This window comes from Poeciliopsis prolifica, unplaced genomic scaffold (assembly GCF_027474105.1).
Source record: "Poeciliopsis prolifica strain line A6 unplaced genomic scaffold, Auburn_PproV2 SCAFFOLD109, whole genome shotgun sequence".
Lineage (NCBI taxonomy): Eukaryota > Metazoa > Chordata > Actinopteri > Cyprinodontiformes > Poeciliidae > Poeciliopsis > Poeciliopsis prolifica.
The window spans coordinates 618,209-632,317 of record NW_026562484.1 but is presented as its reverse complement, the minus strand read 5'-3'; the positions used below and the strand labels follow the sequence as shown (position 1 = coordinate 632,317).

General features: G+C 39.9%; 2 protein-coding genes across 2 annotated transcripts in view; both read right to left on the bottom strand.

The window, feature by feature from the left end:
- Positions 1-165: 165 nt before the first annotated feature.
- On the bottom strand, positions 166-6,968 carry LOC129354384 (eukaryotic translation initiation factor 1A, X-chromosomal-like). Its single transcript, XM_055023866.1, is given in 9 exon segments — positions 166-297; positions 300-334; positions 634-715; positions 891-910; positions 913-940; positions 1,048-1,151; positions 1,861-1,944; positions 4,059-4,121; positions 6,962-6,968. Coding segments are annotated over 9 exon segments (555 nt in total).
- LOC129354388 (ribosomal protein S6 kinase alpha-3-like) overlaps positions 5,633-14,109 on the bottom strand; it is a 43,483-nt gene continuing 35,006 nt past the window's right edge. Inside the window, 10 exon segments of the mRNA XM_055023869.1 lie at positions 5,633-8,892; positions 9,893-10,033; positions 10,118-10,202; positions 10,204-10,233; positions 10,332-10,408; positions 10,553-10,714; positions 11,213-11,371; positions 12,480-12,569; positions 12,730-12,855; positions 13,995-14,104. Coding sequence (XP_054879844.1) covers positions 8,770-8,892; positions 9,893-10,033; positions 10,118-10,202; positions 10,204-10,233; positions 10,332-10,408; positions 10,553-10,714; positions 11,213-11,371; positions 12,480-12,569; positions 12,730-12,855; positions 13,995-14,104 — 1,103 coding nt within the window. The 3' untranslated portion in view covers positions 5,633-8,769.

Sequence of the window (14,109 nt, the reverse complement as noted above, 5' to 3'; positions counted from 1 at the left end):
TAATATTAATAATAATAAAAAATGGTGATTATTTGCAGAATCGGCTGAAAACATATCAATCGGAGCTTCTGTAGTAAAATCCTGCCTTCCTTTCAGCCGCAGCGTTTTAGATCTGCAACATGAAAATAATCAATCATCAATAATGGAAGATAAACCAGTGTAACTTCAGATGATAAACAGCAGCAGAACAATAAACCGCTTCTTAAAACTAAATTCTACTTTCTGAGACGCTGAGCTTACATCATCGATATCCTCATCATCGTCGCCGATGTCGTCGAACTGGATCTCGTCGTCGTCTCTCCGGGTCCGAAGGTGTCCGTCTCGTTGATTTTAGCTGTGAAGAAAAAACAAGTCAGAATATTTTACAGTCTGGCTGCAGGTCGGCGTTTATTTATCAATCTATTAATCGTTTGGACAATTATTCCCTCTGGTTTCAGTTAAAACCAGCAGAACTCCAGCAGAACTCCAGCAGACACACAGACTGTTTATTAATATTTTAACAGTTTAATTGGTTTTTTCAATACATTCTGGCTCAACCGGCCCTTTAAGAGCATTCGGACATCCTGGTTACTGAACCACTGAGAAGCAGTTCTGTTCAGGACGGGTTCTACTGGCGACCCACTTTAAACTCACCGTGTTCTGGAAGTTCTCCGTAAGCCTTCAGACTCCGGGCCTCGTCTGCGTTGTACTTCAGGATCACGTCGGCTTTGTTGTCCTAGAGGAAAGAACACAAAACGGTTCTGATCCGGGAGGATTACTGGAACAGAAAATCTCACATTTTTATACTAGATATGATTTTTATTTATTTATTTTCTAAAAGAAGCTACAATAAAAAAATGTGGAATGATTCCCAGTCAGTGGAGGAAGTCAAACTGGTCCCAGTTGCTCACCTGGTAATCCCTCAGCCCACCAGGATGATGTCAGACGTGTTTATCCAGACCTGGAGGACGGAAACAAAGAGGTCAGCCGAGGTCAGAGGAGGTCTCACGACCACTGTGACCTCTACACAATCGGGCCGCCGCAGTGCCGACTCGGCGTTTCTCCGACCTTTTTCCGGAGCTTTCCTCTGATGTGGCAGAGCCGCTTGGTGCCGTCGAAGCACATGGCCTCCAGGCGGCCGTTCCCCAGCATCTTGATCACCTGAGCGTATTCTGGAAGAGACGAGTCATCAGAGCCTTAAAGCTACAGGAAACAGGAAACGGCTCCGTTTCGCCGCCTCACATTGTAACAGGACTGAGCAATAAATCAACAGTAAACGTGATGGATACGTAATATCAGTAGATAATATTCAATATGATCCTAAACTGGTGCACTCTGCTTGCCTAGCAACAACCTGCTAAGTAACTCCGGCAGTTTAAAGTTTTACTTCATAACGACTTAAAAACAACCAAATGGAGTAAAAAGTGGATGAAACAGCAAAGATCAGCCCAGCAGTCAGACACATGTTCAAAACTGATCAATAAGTATTGATACTGAAACAATTATATTGTGATGAGGTTTTCAGCCATATTGTCTTCATTATATCCTCTCAAAATAATTGCTGAGACAATTTATCATGGAGTGAAATGTAATAATTTGGAAATGATTAAACGGATGTAGCAGTAAACTTGTTCAGCTGACAGATAAATATTTAGTTTCTAGTTTTTGGGTGCCACGCCCCTTTCTGATGTCACCCTGGGCAACCGCCCAGGTGACAAACATGATTTCAAAAAATGTCTTCAGATTGTAAGACTTTATTGATGTGCATCACATTCTCAGACAAAAAGTGACTTTGAGGAGTAAGCCTGAAACAGCTAATCGTGATTAATCAATCAATTATTAAAATCTCTGGTTCTGGCCGTTTGGGTCAGCAGAACTCACCCTGTCCGTCCTCCTTGAACACCAGCTCTCTCTTCTCAGACTCATTCTCGTTCTTTCCACGTCGCCGATTCTTTCCTCCTTTACCTGCAGGCAGAGCGAGAAAACGTCAACGCCTGAACATTAAAACTTTAACTTTCCCACATTTCAAACCAAAACCGACTGAAAACTTTAGAAGGAAAAGGTTTTAAATCTGGACGGAAATAAATCCACTTATTGATTAATCACATTTTGGGGTTTTGAAGATTTAATTTCTGGAAAATCTGGATGTTTTTGGAGTGATGTCAGGGCGGCCATCTTGTTTTCCATCTTGTATTTATTTGGACTTTGAATTCAACTCCATGACAGAATATGAAGGGAAAGTTCAGTTTGTTTTTTGGAGGACAAACTGTGGTCTGGGGCCACTTGTGGCCCCTGGACGATTTTGTGTGGCCCACGACTCCAACATGATACTAGTTATTAAGATTTAATCTTGTTTTTGTTGTTCAATTTACCAGAAAAGTTTAATTATTTTCAGTCAGGCTTTAGAAACTCATACCTTCGTTTTACTGAAGTAAATCTGTAAAAATTATTTTAACGTTTGGATCTAATGTACATCCAGAAAATAAAGAACATTACTCATTTAATTAAATATTACAACTTCACTATTGACTGGTTAAACAAAGTCAGTATTTTGTTGGTTGTTTTTGCCTCTTTATGCTTCACAGATTAAATGAATCTGACTGGGATGAAACGGGATTAATGCAAATGACACAACCTGCAGGAAAACGTGTTGAAACCTGTTCATTAAGCTCTGACTTATTCATGTCTGTTTATTATGGGATTTAATAAACTTCTTCAGACAAGGAGTCCAGAACGTCTCAGACGTTTCCATCTCTGACGCTATCCTGACCTTTCACCTTTAGAGCTCCAGTTATCAGAGATTGGGTTCTAGAAACGATGATTCACACAGGAAAACAAATCCTACTCTGATGTAAAAATAAAACAGCTGCTTTGAGTTAAATCTCTAATGTATGGAAGGCCCAGAGGGCCAAAAGCAGCTCAATTTGGCCCTTTTATTGTGAATATTTATCTGTGGATTAATAATAAAACAGTATAATAAAACAGGCACACAGGTTATGTGAGGAAGATAAAAGGACCCTGTTTAAATCTAAATACTGATTTTACATTTAAAGTAAGAAATAAAGTCTGTAAACATGTCAAACATTTTTCAATATACTTTTTTTCAGAATTATTCTGATATAAACAGAATCTGGATAATAGTTTCCATCTATCATCATGTAAGTACATATTTTGTCTTTTTGTCCATTATTTTAGAAGAAAACATTTAACCAATTAAAATACGCCATCTGAAGCTCTGTGTAATTAAAACTCATTATACAAAACAGATCATTACAAACGATGAACCCTGAGCTTCATGGGACTGTTTTACAATGACATCACGTCTTCAGACAGAGGCTTAACCAAAGCCGCTGTAACACAGCCTGCTACAGGAGATTCTCATTTCCACAGCATCTATAACAACTCTATGAATCTCTGAAAACATGAGTTACAACATTTTATTTATTTTTCAGGTCAATTTTTTTTTATATTGAATTTGAAAAGTAACTACAATAAACAGATTTCAGAAAGTCTAGAGAACTATTGATAAAACCAACTTTAAAGTAAACTTTGACTCTACAGAAGTAAAATAAAGATATGTAGTCATTCCTGGTTGTTTAAAGTTTTTGCCTTTAAACTTATTAAAAACACAGAAGTTGGAGCTTAAATTTGCTTCTGTAACTTTAATCAGCAGATAATTATTCTGTCGAGCTGATTAGCTAACATGAAACTCAATGGGAAGCTCAAATAAAACCTCTACATTATGTTAACAGTCTGTGTTCAATCAGAAGTGTGTTATTAGGTCAATTTAGATAAATTAGTGAACAGATGTCAGAAGGCCAGTCCGGGTGAAGCTTAGCTGTGTCAGCTAGCTAGCTACGAGCTAACCGTCTCTAAAGCTCAAACAGCTTCAAAAGACTTTAATTAACTTCATTAATGTGAATATTCAGAGTTCATTTTAAACTCGAACCCTGTGGATAACCAATAGGGCACCCCGTTGCCTGCTGCTAACGGAGTTAGCCGGCCGGGTCACGTTTTCCACACGGCGGGCTAAAAAACTACCGCAGAGCAGTAAATGCCTCCATTTTTCGGCCTTTTACCTTTATTTTTGGCATATCCTTTACACCAGGTTCGCTTCAACTCCTCCTCGGTACAACCGGCGGCTGGTAGATGTTTACAAACGTCAGACAGATCATATTTAAACTGAACTGAACGGAGCCAGAAGCTGGCTGCTTAGCCGCCGAGTCTCTGTGTCTGTGTGCGCAAGCGCAGGACAGCGCGTTCAGAACTGCAGGGCTTTATTGAAAACCGTGACGCAGCTCAGTTTGGACGGTAAATACGAGAGCCAAGCCGCCATGTTGGGAGTGCAGATTTATCACAACTGGAAAAAGAATCACGGAGTTAAAACAGGGACAAACATAGATTACTGTATTTAATACCAAACTATATTTAAAGAAGATAATGCCGTTTTTTTAAAAGATATTTGATGTCAACAAAGTTTCCATCCAGCTTCTTTAATTTCCACATAAGCTTTATCATCTGATTTACAAAGAATAATTTTCAGCATAAATTCTTAATTTGGAATAACAAATATGTTACCTATAAAACAATATTTTATGAGAAATTGTTTCAAGACACCAATATTTTTGTAACTTATGTATGAAAAAGGTTATTTCTGGGAATGTTTAGTCAAGAGAAAATAGTTTTTTATATGATTCCCAATTGATTTTTATAAAGGTGTTACAAAAAATAGAATAAATACACAAAAGAAAAATAAATTAAATAATTGCATTGATATTTTGGATAAAATATGTGATAACAAAACTCTCAGATAACCAATTATCACTCATTTTCAGTTTATATTAAAAACTGTATGAATTAACAGCTCATTGATTTGGACTTGGACAAGTACTTGGTCACCAACTTCAAAATAATTCACCAAATATATCCAACTATAAATAAAAAAAAAAGATAAATAGAAAGGACTTGGAAGAATCAATTTCACTTCTAACTACAAGCTAAATGCTTTTGAACCAGGAAATAAATTGCTACCAACAGCTTCTGGAGCTAACTGCCAATACTTACAGCTAAAGGAAAAGTAAAAGCTTAAAGTTTGTTCGACTTCTCCTTTAAAAGTCTGGATTTTCCAACTGAAAAATATCTGGTGATTTCAGGTAAGATGATAACTGATCATGACTAATACGTCAACCCCTACAGAAACAGTTAACCCATTTATAAGCAATATTTAACTTAAAAACATTTATGATCAAATTGGTTTTATAAAAGTTATTTTTCAAAATTTTTAACCAGTGAAAAAAAAGCAAAATAGAACATAAATTAATTGTTTCTGGAACTCAATAAAAAGCGAAGGCATTTTATCGATTATTGTTTTTATTGTTTTTTATAGAAAGTCCAACTCTGCAGGTACAAAACAGAGAGCTGGCGTAGCAGCAGGGTGAAAACATCTCTGACAGAATAAGACGAAAAAGGAAGAGTGAGATAAGAAAAAGCTATTTCTCTGTTTATAACTACAGAAAAGGTCATTTTATTTATCTCTCTTTATCCCAAAGCTGTACACTGACAGAAGAATGAACAAAATTCAAAAAAATCAATAGTTATTTATAAACATAAAGAAACTCTGAAGTTTATCCCTTTACGATGACATTCAAACGATCACAGAAAGTTTTTAATGTTCCATGATACAGAAGTGGGATTCCTGCTGTGAAGAAATTTATTTTTGCTTTTAAAAATTCAGTCGCAGACGTCAGTGGAGGCCCGATTTCACCAGTTAAAACAAATAAAGATCACAAAGTATCTTCAGAGTCTAAATGTGGACTTAAGAGTCATTACTGAAGAAAAGAGAAAAGACAATTTAAAAAGATTACATTTATGATAAATATTTATCATGTAAAGCACTTTAAACCTTGTTGCTGCAACGTGCTATACAAATAAAATTATTTGATTTGAAATATTTACGTTAAATGTTATTTCAAGCTTGACTTCTGTGAGGAAACATTTGTTTAAATTTTTTCACATTTGATTTACCCAGAGAAAGACTCGTTTATGATTTAGACGTTTATGTGACGTGTTTAATATTTTTATTTCGGTGAAAATGGGCCTCCGAGGTCGTCCAGTTTACAGTTTCTGACTTTTCACTTTCATTTGTCCTCCACCATTTTGCACCAGAAGCAAGGATTAATTTCACTGATGACTAATTCTTTGACCAATAGTTTGGTCAAAGAATTTAAATAAATACAGCGCCCCCTGGTGGCTGAGCTCGAGGAGTGTAATTCAGCTTCGGTTCAGACGGATTTATTTTCTGGAAAGATTAGTTTTCTGTTCAATCTACAGAACAAGCATGATGCCAATTGTTAGCATGGTGCTAACCGTTAGCATGGGTTAACAGTTTGTCCTCCCAGGTGAAGCCAACTGCTGGAATGTCTGTAATGTTTTTCTGCTCAGTTTTTAGAGGGTTTGCTACCAGAGAATCACGATCAACATATAATCATCAGGCATAAATGCTGAACACAGATCACAGGAACGCAACACCAACAACGGAAGAGCTTGATTTCTAATCAAAACCTCCAGAGGTCACGTTTTTAAGACTTTGAGAGAAAAACAAAAATCTGGAAAGACAAACTGGACGTGTAAAATGTTCCCGCTTTAACTCAGACGTCTGACAATAGGAGCGTTTTGTTGGCCTGTTCGCTCGTGTTCTTGTGTTTTCCTCCTACAAAAATGCATCGTCTTGATTCGTAGAAACCTGAGTCACACGTTCATATTTACAGTGCTGTTGCACCGACGGCTCGTACTGAGAGGCAGAGATGCAGCTTCAGGCGGCGCTGCGAGGAAGCAGGCGGCTCTGGACCATCTAAAGATGGCGGACGGGAAACACTTCAAGCCGCTTTTAGATCCTGAAACGGTTCCTGAATTATTCCTGTGAAAATCTGGGAGGGGATTTAAATCAGTGGTGCTCAGATTTCCTCCTGATAAATGCTTTTACTTTCCATCATGGAAAAACAATAACTGGTAAGAACAAGTTGCCAAGGTGATTCCCGCCTTTTCCAGAAACATAACCAGGAGTTTCAGCCGCAAACGAACTGTGTGAAAACTGTAAGTTATAATTAATAATTCTTTAACCGTGTGAAGCATAACGTTCCTGAAGCCACATAAGAAAAACTTTATATATCCACAGTGTTTTACAATATGGCGGCTAATAGAGACTCTTCAATGCTAATTTTGATAGAAATTACAATGGGATCAATTGTGAACTCTGACAGACACACCGGGTCGAGAGGACAGAAATACCAACGTTCTGATGTATAAGTTTTATTTGTAGAGATGAAACTGCGGGCATGAAAGTAATTCAGGTAGAGAGAAAAGGTGTGTGGCATCATGACAGTTAAAATAAACTTTCTGAGGTTAAAAACTCTAAGAAGTTCACCAAACTTAAAATAAACTTTATAAAAAGTATAATTGAATCAAAATACTAATTGAGACTCTAAACAATGTTTGCGGTGTGAAGTGTGGCCAAGCGGTGGCGCTCTAAACGGCACCAGATGACATCACTGCTTCATCCGAGTCACACAGGAAACGCATCAGGAGATATCTCTATTTTTAAATACATTTACATAAACATCATCTATTCTACTATTAAATGTCATCACAAACATACCTGCAAGTGTATTTTTTATTTTATGTGTGATTTTCTTTTTAGTGTTGAGGTAAAAATAGCAACTTATTGGGACAAAACCAAACATTTAATCTGGATTAAAAATTATTTTATAAATTGTTACTTTTTTGACTGGTAGGACATAAAAGGTAATTTCCCATATATTGAATTTTGTTTTGAACATAACTGAAATTTTAAATTAATTTTATTTCCAAAAGCTAAATGAGAAAAACTGAGCACCACAGATTTAGTTGCTCCCTAATCTGCATAAATCTGTTGCTGACCAGATTAGACAGCAACCAAAAATGTTTATGATATTTGGTGTCAAATATAAGTTTATCATATTCCAAAAATAAAAAGATAAATTAGACAAAATAGGTGAACATGGCTTGTTATACCTGTTGTGGTCACTAGGGGGCAGCAGAATGCCATAAAACTCTTTTTGCAGATTTCAGTTCAGTTTGATTCCAGAGTATTTTCCATGTTGTTTTTTGGATAAATGTTGGCAGAAACAAAAGGTTTTGATGGTGAATGTTTGAAACATTTTGCTGTTTTGTTCCTGAACGATGAAAAAGTGGAAAAAGAAAAAGTTTTCCCAACAGGATGGATTTTAAAACTTGTGGCTCCAGTGAAATGTTGGTTTCCCTTTTAAAAGGCGAACAGCGACAGTCCCAGGCGGCTGCTTCCTGAGCTGATCTGGACTTCAGTCGTCTCAGAGGCTACTTGAGGTTTAAATGCAGAATATACAACTACCCAGATAACAATGATCCTAGCTCTTTAGAACGCCTACCTTACCTTACGTTGCTTTGTTCCTATGATTTCCCGTCAGACGTTAATAAATACTTTTGTTTTTCTGACGTAGAATCGGAGTGGACAGGAAGCGCTGATTGTCCGTAGCAGAGGCCGGGCCCACGGGCCCTCGGGTTTGTGTTTGTGCTGATTGGTGATGCTAAAGCTGAGAGTCAGGAGAACCCAGTAAGGTGCAGGGCGGGGCGGAGACAGGCTGTGCTTCTATTTGGCGTAAGCGGCTCTCAGGTTCATCAGTAGTCTGTCCAATTGGACCGGACCGGACCGTAGGAGGGTCCGGCGGCGATCAGATCGAGGTCAGAGTTGACAGGAAGAAGAGGAGGAGGAGGAAGTCAAAGAGCGGTGGAGGTGATTTTCTTCACCCCCCTCCGCTGTGCCAGAGTGGAGCAGCCCACTGGCTCCAGGACCGGAGGAACGTTCCGGTTCAGGGCCGAGTAGGTGGCGGCCATGGCGCCCTGCGGGACAGGAAGTCACACAGACTGAGAAATTTACTCAACATCCTCTCAATCTCAAGCACATTAAATCTCCTGATGTGATGATGCAGGGCAGGTTTCCCTTAAACACCAAAACAAGTTTTCAGGGTTTCTGTCAGAAAGGATTGTTATATCCATGAGGAAAATTATCTGAAAATATGAAAACATTACAGAAATGGATAATCTGGTCAGTGAACTGATTGGTCAATGAATGGATTGATTGGTCAATGGATGGATTGATTGGTCAATGGATGGATTGATTGGTCAGTGGATGGATGGATTGGTCAATGGATGGATGGATTGGTCAATGGATGGATGGATTGGTCAATGGATGGATGGATTGGTCGATGGATGGATTGGTCAATGGATGGATGGATTGGTCAATGGATGGATGGATTGGTCAATGGATGGATTGATTGGTCAATGGATGGATGGATTGGTCAATGGATGGATGGATGGATTGGTCAATGGATGGATTGATTGGTCAATGGATGGATGGATTGGTCAGTGGATGGATGGATTGGTCAATGGATGGATGGATTGGTCAATGGATGGATTGATTGGTCAATGGATGGATGGATTGGTCAATGGATGGATGGATTGGTCAATGGATGGATGGATTGGTCAATGGATGATTGGTCAATGGATGGATTGATTGGTCAATGGATGGATGGATTGGTCAATGGATGGATGGATTGGTCAATGGATGGATTGATTGGTCAATGGATGAACTGATTGGTCAATGGATGGATGGATTGGTCAATGGATGGATGGATTGGTCAATGGATGGATGGATTGGTCAATGGATGGATTGATTGGTCAATGGATGGATGGATTGGTCAATGGATGGATGGATTGGTCAGTGGATGGATGGATTGGTCAATGGATGGATGGATTGGTCAATGGATGGATGGATTGGTCAATGGATGGATGGATTGGTCAATGGATGGATGGATTGGTCAATGGATGGATGGACCTTTACCTTGACCAGATGTGGTGCATCCTGTCTGTTCAGGGTGTATTTGGGCAGCTGGTCTCTGTGCATCACCCAGGGATGTCTGAGGACTTGAGCCGCAGTCAGTCGCTGATGAGGATCTACATGCAGCATCTTAGACACCAGATCCTACCAGACAGAACAAACCGCCTTTAACTAAACCCTGATTAGTATTTATTTCTTTCTCCAGCCTTTGCTCCTGTGAGTTCAGACCTTTGCTTCAGCAGAGACAGAGTTCCAGTATCCTCCAGTGAGGGAGAACTTCCCACTGCCGATCCGTGCCAGAATCTCCTCTGGTGTCTTCTGGACCATTAGCAAAAGGAGTAAAACTGGAGAAAAACATACAAAACATACAATGAACCTGCATATTTATGTTCAATAAAACTGCAAGTATATAAAGGTTTGTTGGGAGAGAAGCTAAAGCTACCCTGTTAGCATCGTGTAGAGCAGAACGCCCAGACTCCAGATGTCACATGCTGCGTCATATCCCTGCTTCTTCAACACCTGAACGACATAAACAACTTTCAGATGTTTTTCACTCCTATTTTCTCTCTGCTACATTACAAACCAATAAACTGGACACAAACAGACATTATTTTAACGCTTGAAAGAAAATCTAATAAAACCGTAAAGCAAAGTGACTCAGACCTCTGGAGCAACGAAGTTGGCGGTGTAGCACGGGGTCATGAGCAGGCCGTTCTCGGCTCTCAGCTGTTTGGCGAAACCGAAGTCGCAGATCCGGATGGACTCTGCGTTGCCGCTCTCGTCAACGTACAGGATGTTGCTGGGCTTCAGGTCTCTGTGCACCACCTGCAGAATGAGGAAACACCTGGTTGGTCGCCTCGGATCGCAGGTCCAGACTGGAACTGCAACTAATGATTTAGTTCTCGATTAATCGGTTATTCTAACGATTAATCGATTTAAAATTCTGGCACATTCCGCAGATTTTTTATTTAAGGCTTTTTTATACAATATTATAACAAATTTAAAGATGGAGGATGGAATGCAGATGCATGCCACACTTTTCAGATTTTTTAAATAAAATTTCAAACTGTATATTAATGTCCATCCTGTGTGAAAGCATAAAAATATTTAAAATTATTTTTTTATGCAGCTAGCAAGAATACTAGCATTTAAAAGTTTCATAATTTATATTTGTAATTGATGTTCTTTAAGATAAAATAATACTTTCAGGTTAATTTGAATATTTTTAGAAATGTAAATCAGTTGTGAAGCTGAAAATAATCAGTTTTCTAAGAGATTATTTTCAGGTTTCCTGGATCTAAAGCGGACTTCGGAGGCGTTTACCCCGTTGACGTGCAGATACTCCACGGTCTTGGTGATGGTGTAGAGCACGGCGCTGGCTTCCCGCTCGGAGAAGAACTTCTGCCGCAAGATCTTATCCAGCAGCTCTCCTCCCTTCATCAGCTCCGTCACCAGGAACACCGAGCGACCGTCGTCATACACCTACAGCAGGAAAAAACAAACCGCCCCCGCAACGTCAGCCGCTGAATCATCGAAACCATCGGCCTCTAAAAACATCCAGGAGAGAAACGGATCTAAAACTTCGGAGGGAAATTAAATCCTGGAGAGAAGGCGGATTATTACAGCTGAGTCAGAGCTAAATCACAGCACGAAGTTGTTGTTCAGATTCGGTGACCCCGCGGTGACCCCTGGAGTCGCAGATAAAGCCAGCAGATGATTTAGGAGAATCAGATGGAACTTTAGATTTACAAGATAAAAACAAAATGGATTCATTTGGGAAAGGAGGCGAAAACATTCAGAGCCAAAACAACTTGATGGAGAAACGATTCAGTTTGGAAATTTTCTGAGGTCAGGGCAAAAAAACAAGATGGAGGCTACATCCAACAAAACATCCAACCAACCAACAAAACATTCAACCAACCCACCCACCCACCCACCCACCCACCCCACCCACCCACCCACCCACCCACCCACCCACCCACCCACCCACCCACCCACCCATCCATCCATCCATCCATCCATCCATCCATCCATCCATCCATCCATCCATCCATCCATCCATCCATCCATCCATCCATCCATCCATCCATCCATCCATCCATCCATCCATCCATCCATCCATCCATCCATCCATCCATCCATCCATCCATCCATCCATCCATCCATCCATCCATCCATCCATCCATCCATCCATCCATCCCATCCATCCATCCATCCATCCATCCATCATCCATCCATCCATCCATCCATCCATCCATCCATCCATCCATCCATCCATCCATCCATCCATCCATCCATCCATCCATCCATCCATCCATCCATCCATCCATCCATCCATCCATCCATCCATCCATCCATCCATCCATCCATCCATCCATCCATCCATCCATCCATCCATCCATCCATCCATCCATCCATCCATCCATCCATCCATCCATCCATCCATCCATCCATCCATCCATCCATCCATCCATCCATCCATCCATCCATCCATCCATCCATCCATCCATCCATCCATCCATCCATCCATCCATCCATCCATCCATCCATCCATCCATCCATCCATCCATCCATCATCCATCCGACTCACATCCTTCAGGGTGATGATGTTCGGATGCTGTCCGTATCTCAGCAGGATTTCCACTTCCTCTGTTGGATCCTTCTTGCCCTTGTTGATGATCTGGAACAAAATCAGTTCTTTAATTTCAAGTTAAATTTGTAGAAATAAGACCTGGTTCCACCAAAAAACTAGAACAAACAAGAAACACTGTTTTCCTTCTGGACCGGTTTCCACCTAAACGAAGGTCTGGCAGCAGGAATGTTGACATCGGCGGCGTTACCTTCACGGCGTACTCCATGCCGGTGACTTTGTTGATGCAGCGCTTGCAGATGGAGTAGGAGCCGACGCCGATGTCCTCTTTGATCTCGTAGGTATCCGAATACTGGGACGTGCTTCTGTGAAGCTGCTGCGAGAAAACCACCAAATGAACAAGTTCAGTCCAAGTTTCAGACGGGAGGAAGATTAGATTGCATGTTACTTTCACCAAGACAATCTGTGAAAGTTCCCACAGGAATTACTTACATCTTTTCACTGTCAACTGAAATAGACAAGTACAAACACGAGCATCATCTGCATACAGAAGCACTAAACGATTCGCTATTAAAGTTTATACTTTGTGGTATCCTTGTGATAATAACAAAAGTGACAACAGCAACTATTTATTACATGTTTTTTAGGTAACTATGTGACTGTAACTGTGTGTCACAGCAATTATAGCCCCACAAACACAAATAACCCTGAAAAACATTCCCTTTCATGACACCAGTCACATGAAGAAGCGTGATTTGTGTCACTAAGCTGCACATAAATTTATCTGAATTCATTGACGCTGTGTTTGAACAAACAGTGGATAAAATAATACAACTTAGCAGGTTTTAAATGTCATCACTGGAATTTATCATGACAATGAATAAAAATTCTCATTAGATAAGAAATTTCTCACGGTAAAAGATGAACAATGTGATTAATGATAAATGTGTACAGTGATCAACGTCACAGCGCGTCATGTTTCTAAATGGCAGGCAGTAACTGAGTTTTATGATGTTTCATATTGATTGATGCTCTTGTGAAGAAAATTGTAAAATAATTTAATTTTCAGACATAATTAATCATAATTTATTTTCCACTTTCTTATCACAATAAGAAAGTGATTTATTGTTAATTCTACATTAACAATAAACGGAACGATAAATTCTCACCCCTGTTAACTGAGCAGCTTTTGATGAACTGTTAAATATTTGTTTTGCCTTTAACATCTTTAGCTTTTATCCTTTGTTCCTCCTTTGATGTTCTTTAAGCGCTTTTTCTTGTGTCTGAATGCAGCTGCAGGAATAAAGGGAGCTCAGTTCTGCTCAGTCGTGTTCAGCTGAACATTTTCTACCCAGAATGATTAAATCTGCTGCATTCATCTATAAAAGCAGAAACATTCTGACTGTTTTTGCCTCGACTTTCATCTTTTCTTCCAGCTTTAATCTCTGCATTTGTCCGCTGAGGTTTGACCCAGATGATCTGATTACCTCGGAGCGGCAGAGCGTGTTTGCTCACCTGTACGATGGTATTAGGCATCGGCGTCGGCTCTTCCTCCGTTATGGCCACGAAGCTGAAGCCTCTGAAGAGCTGATGGGCGTTGGCGCTGGGCGGGACGCCCGGCGAGTCTGAG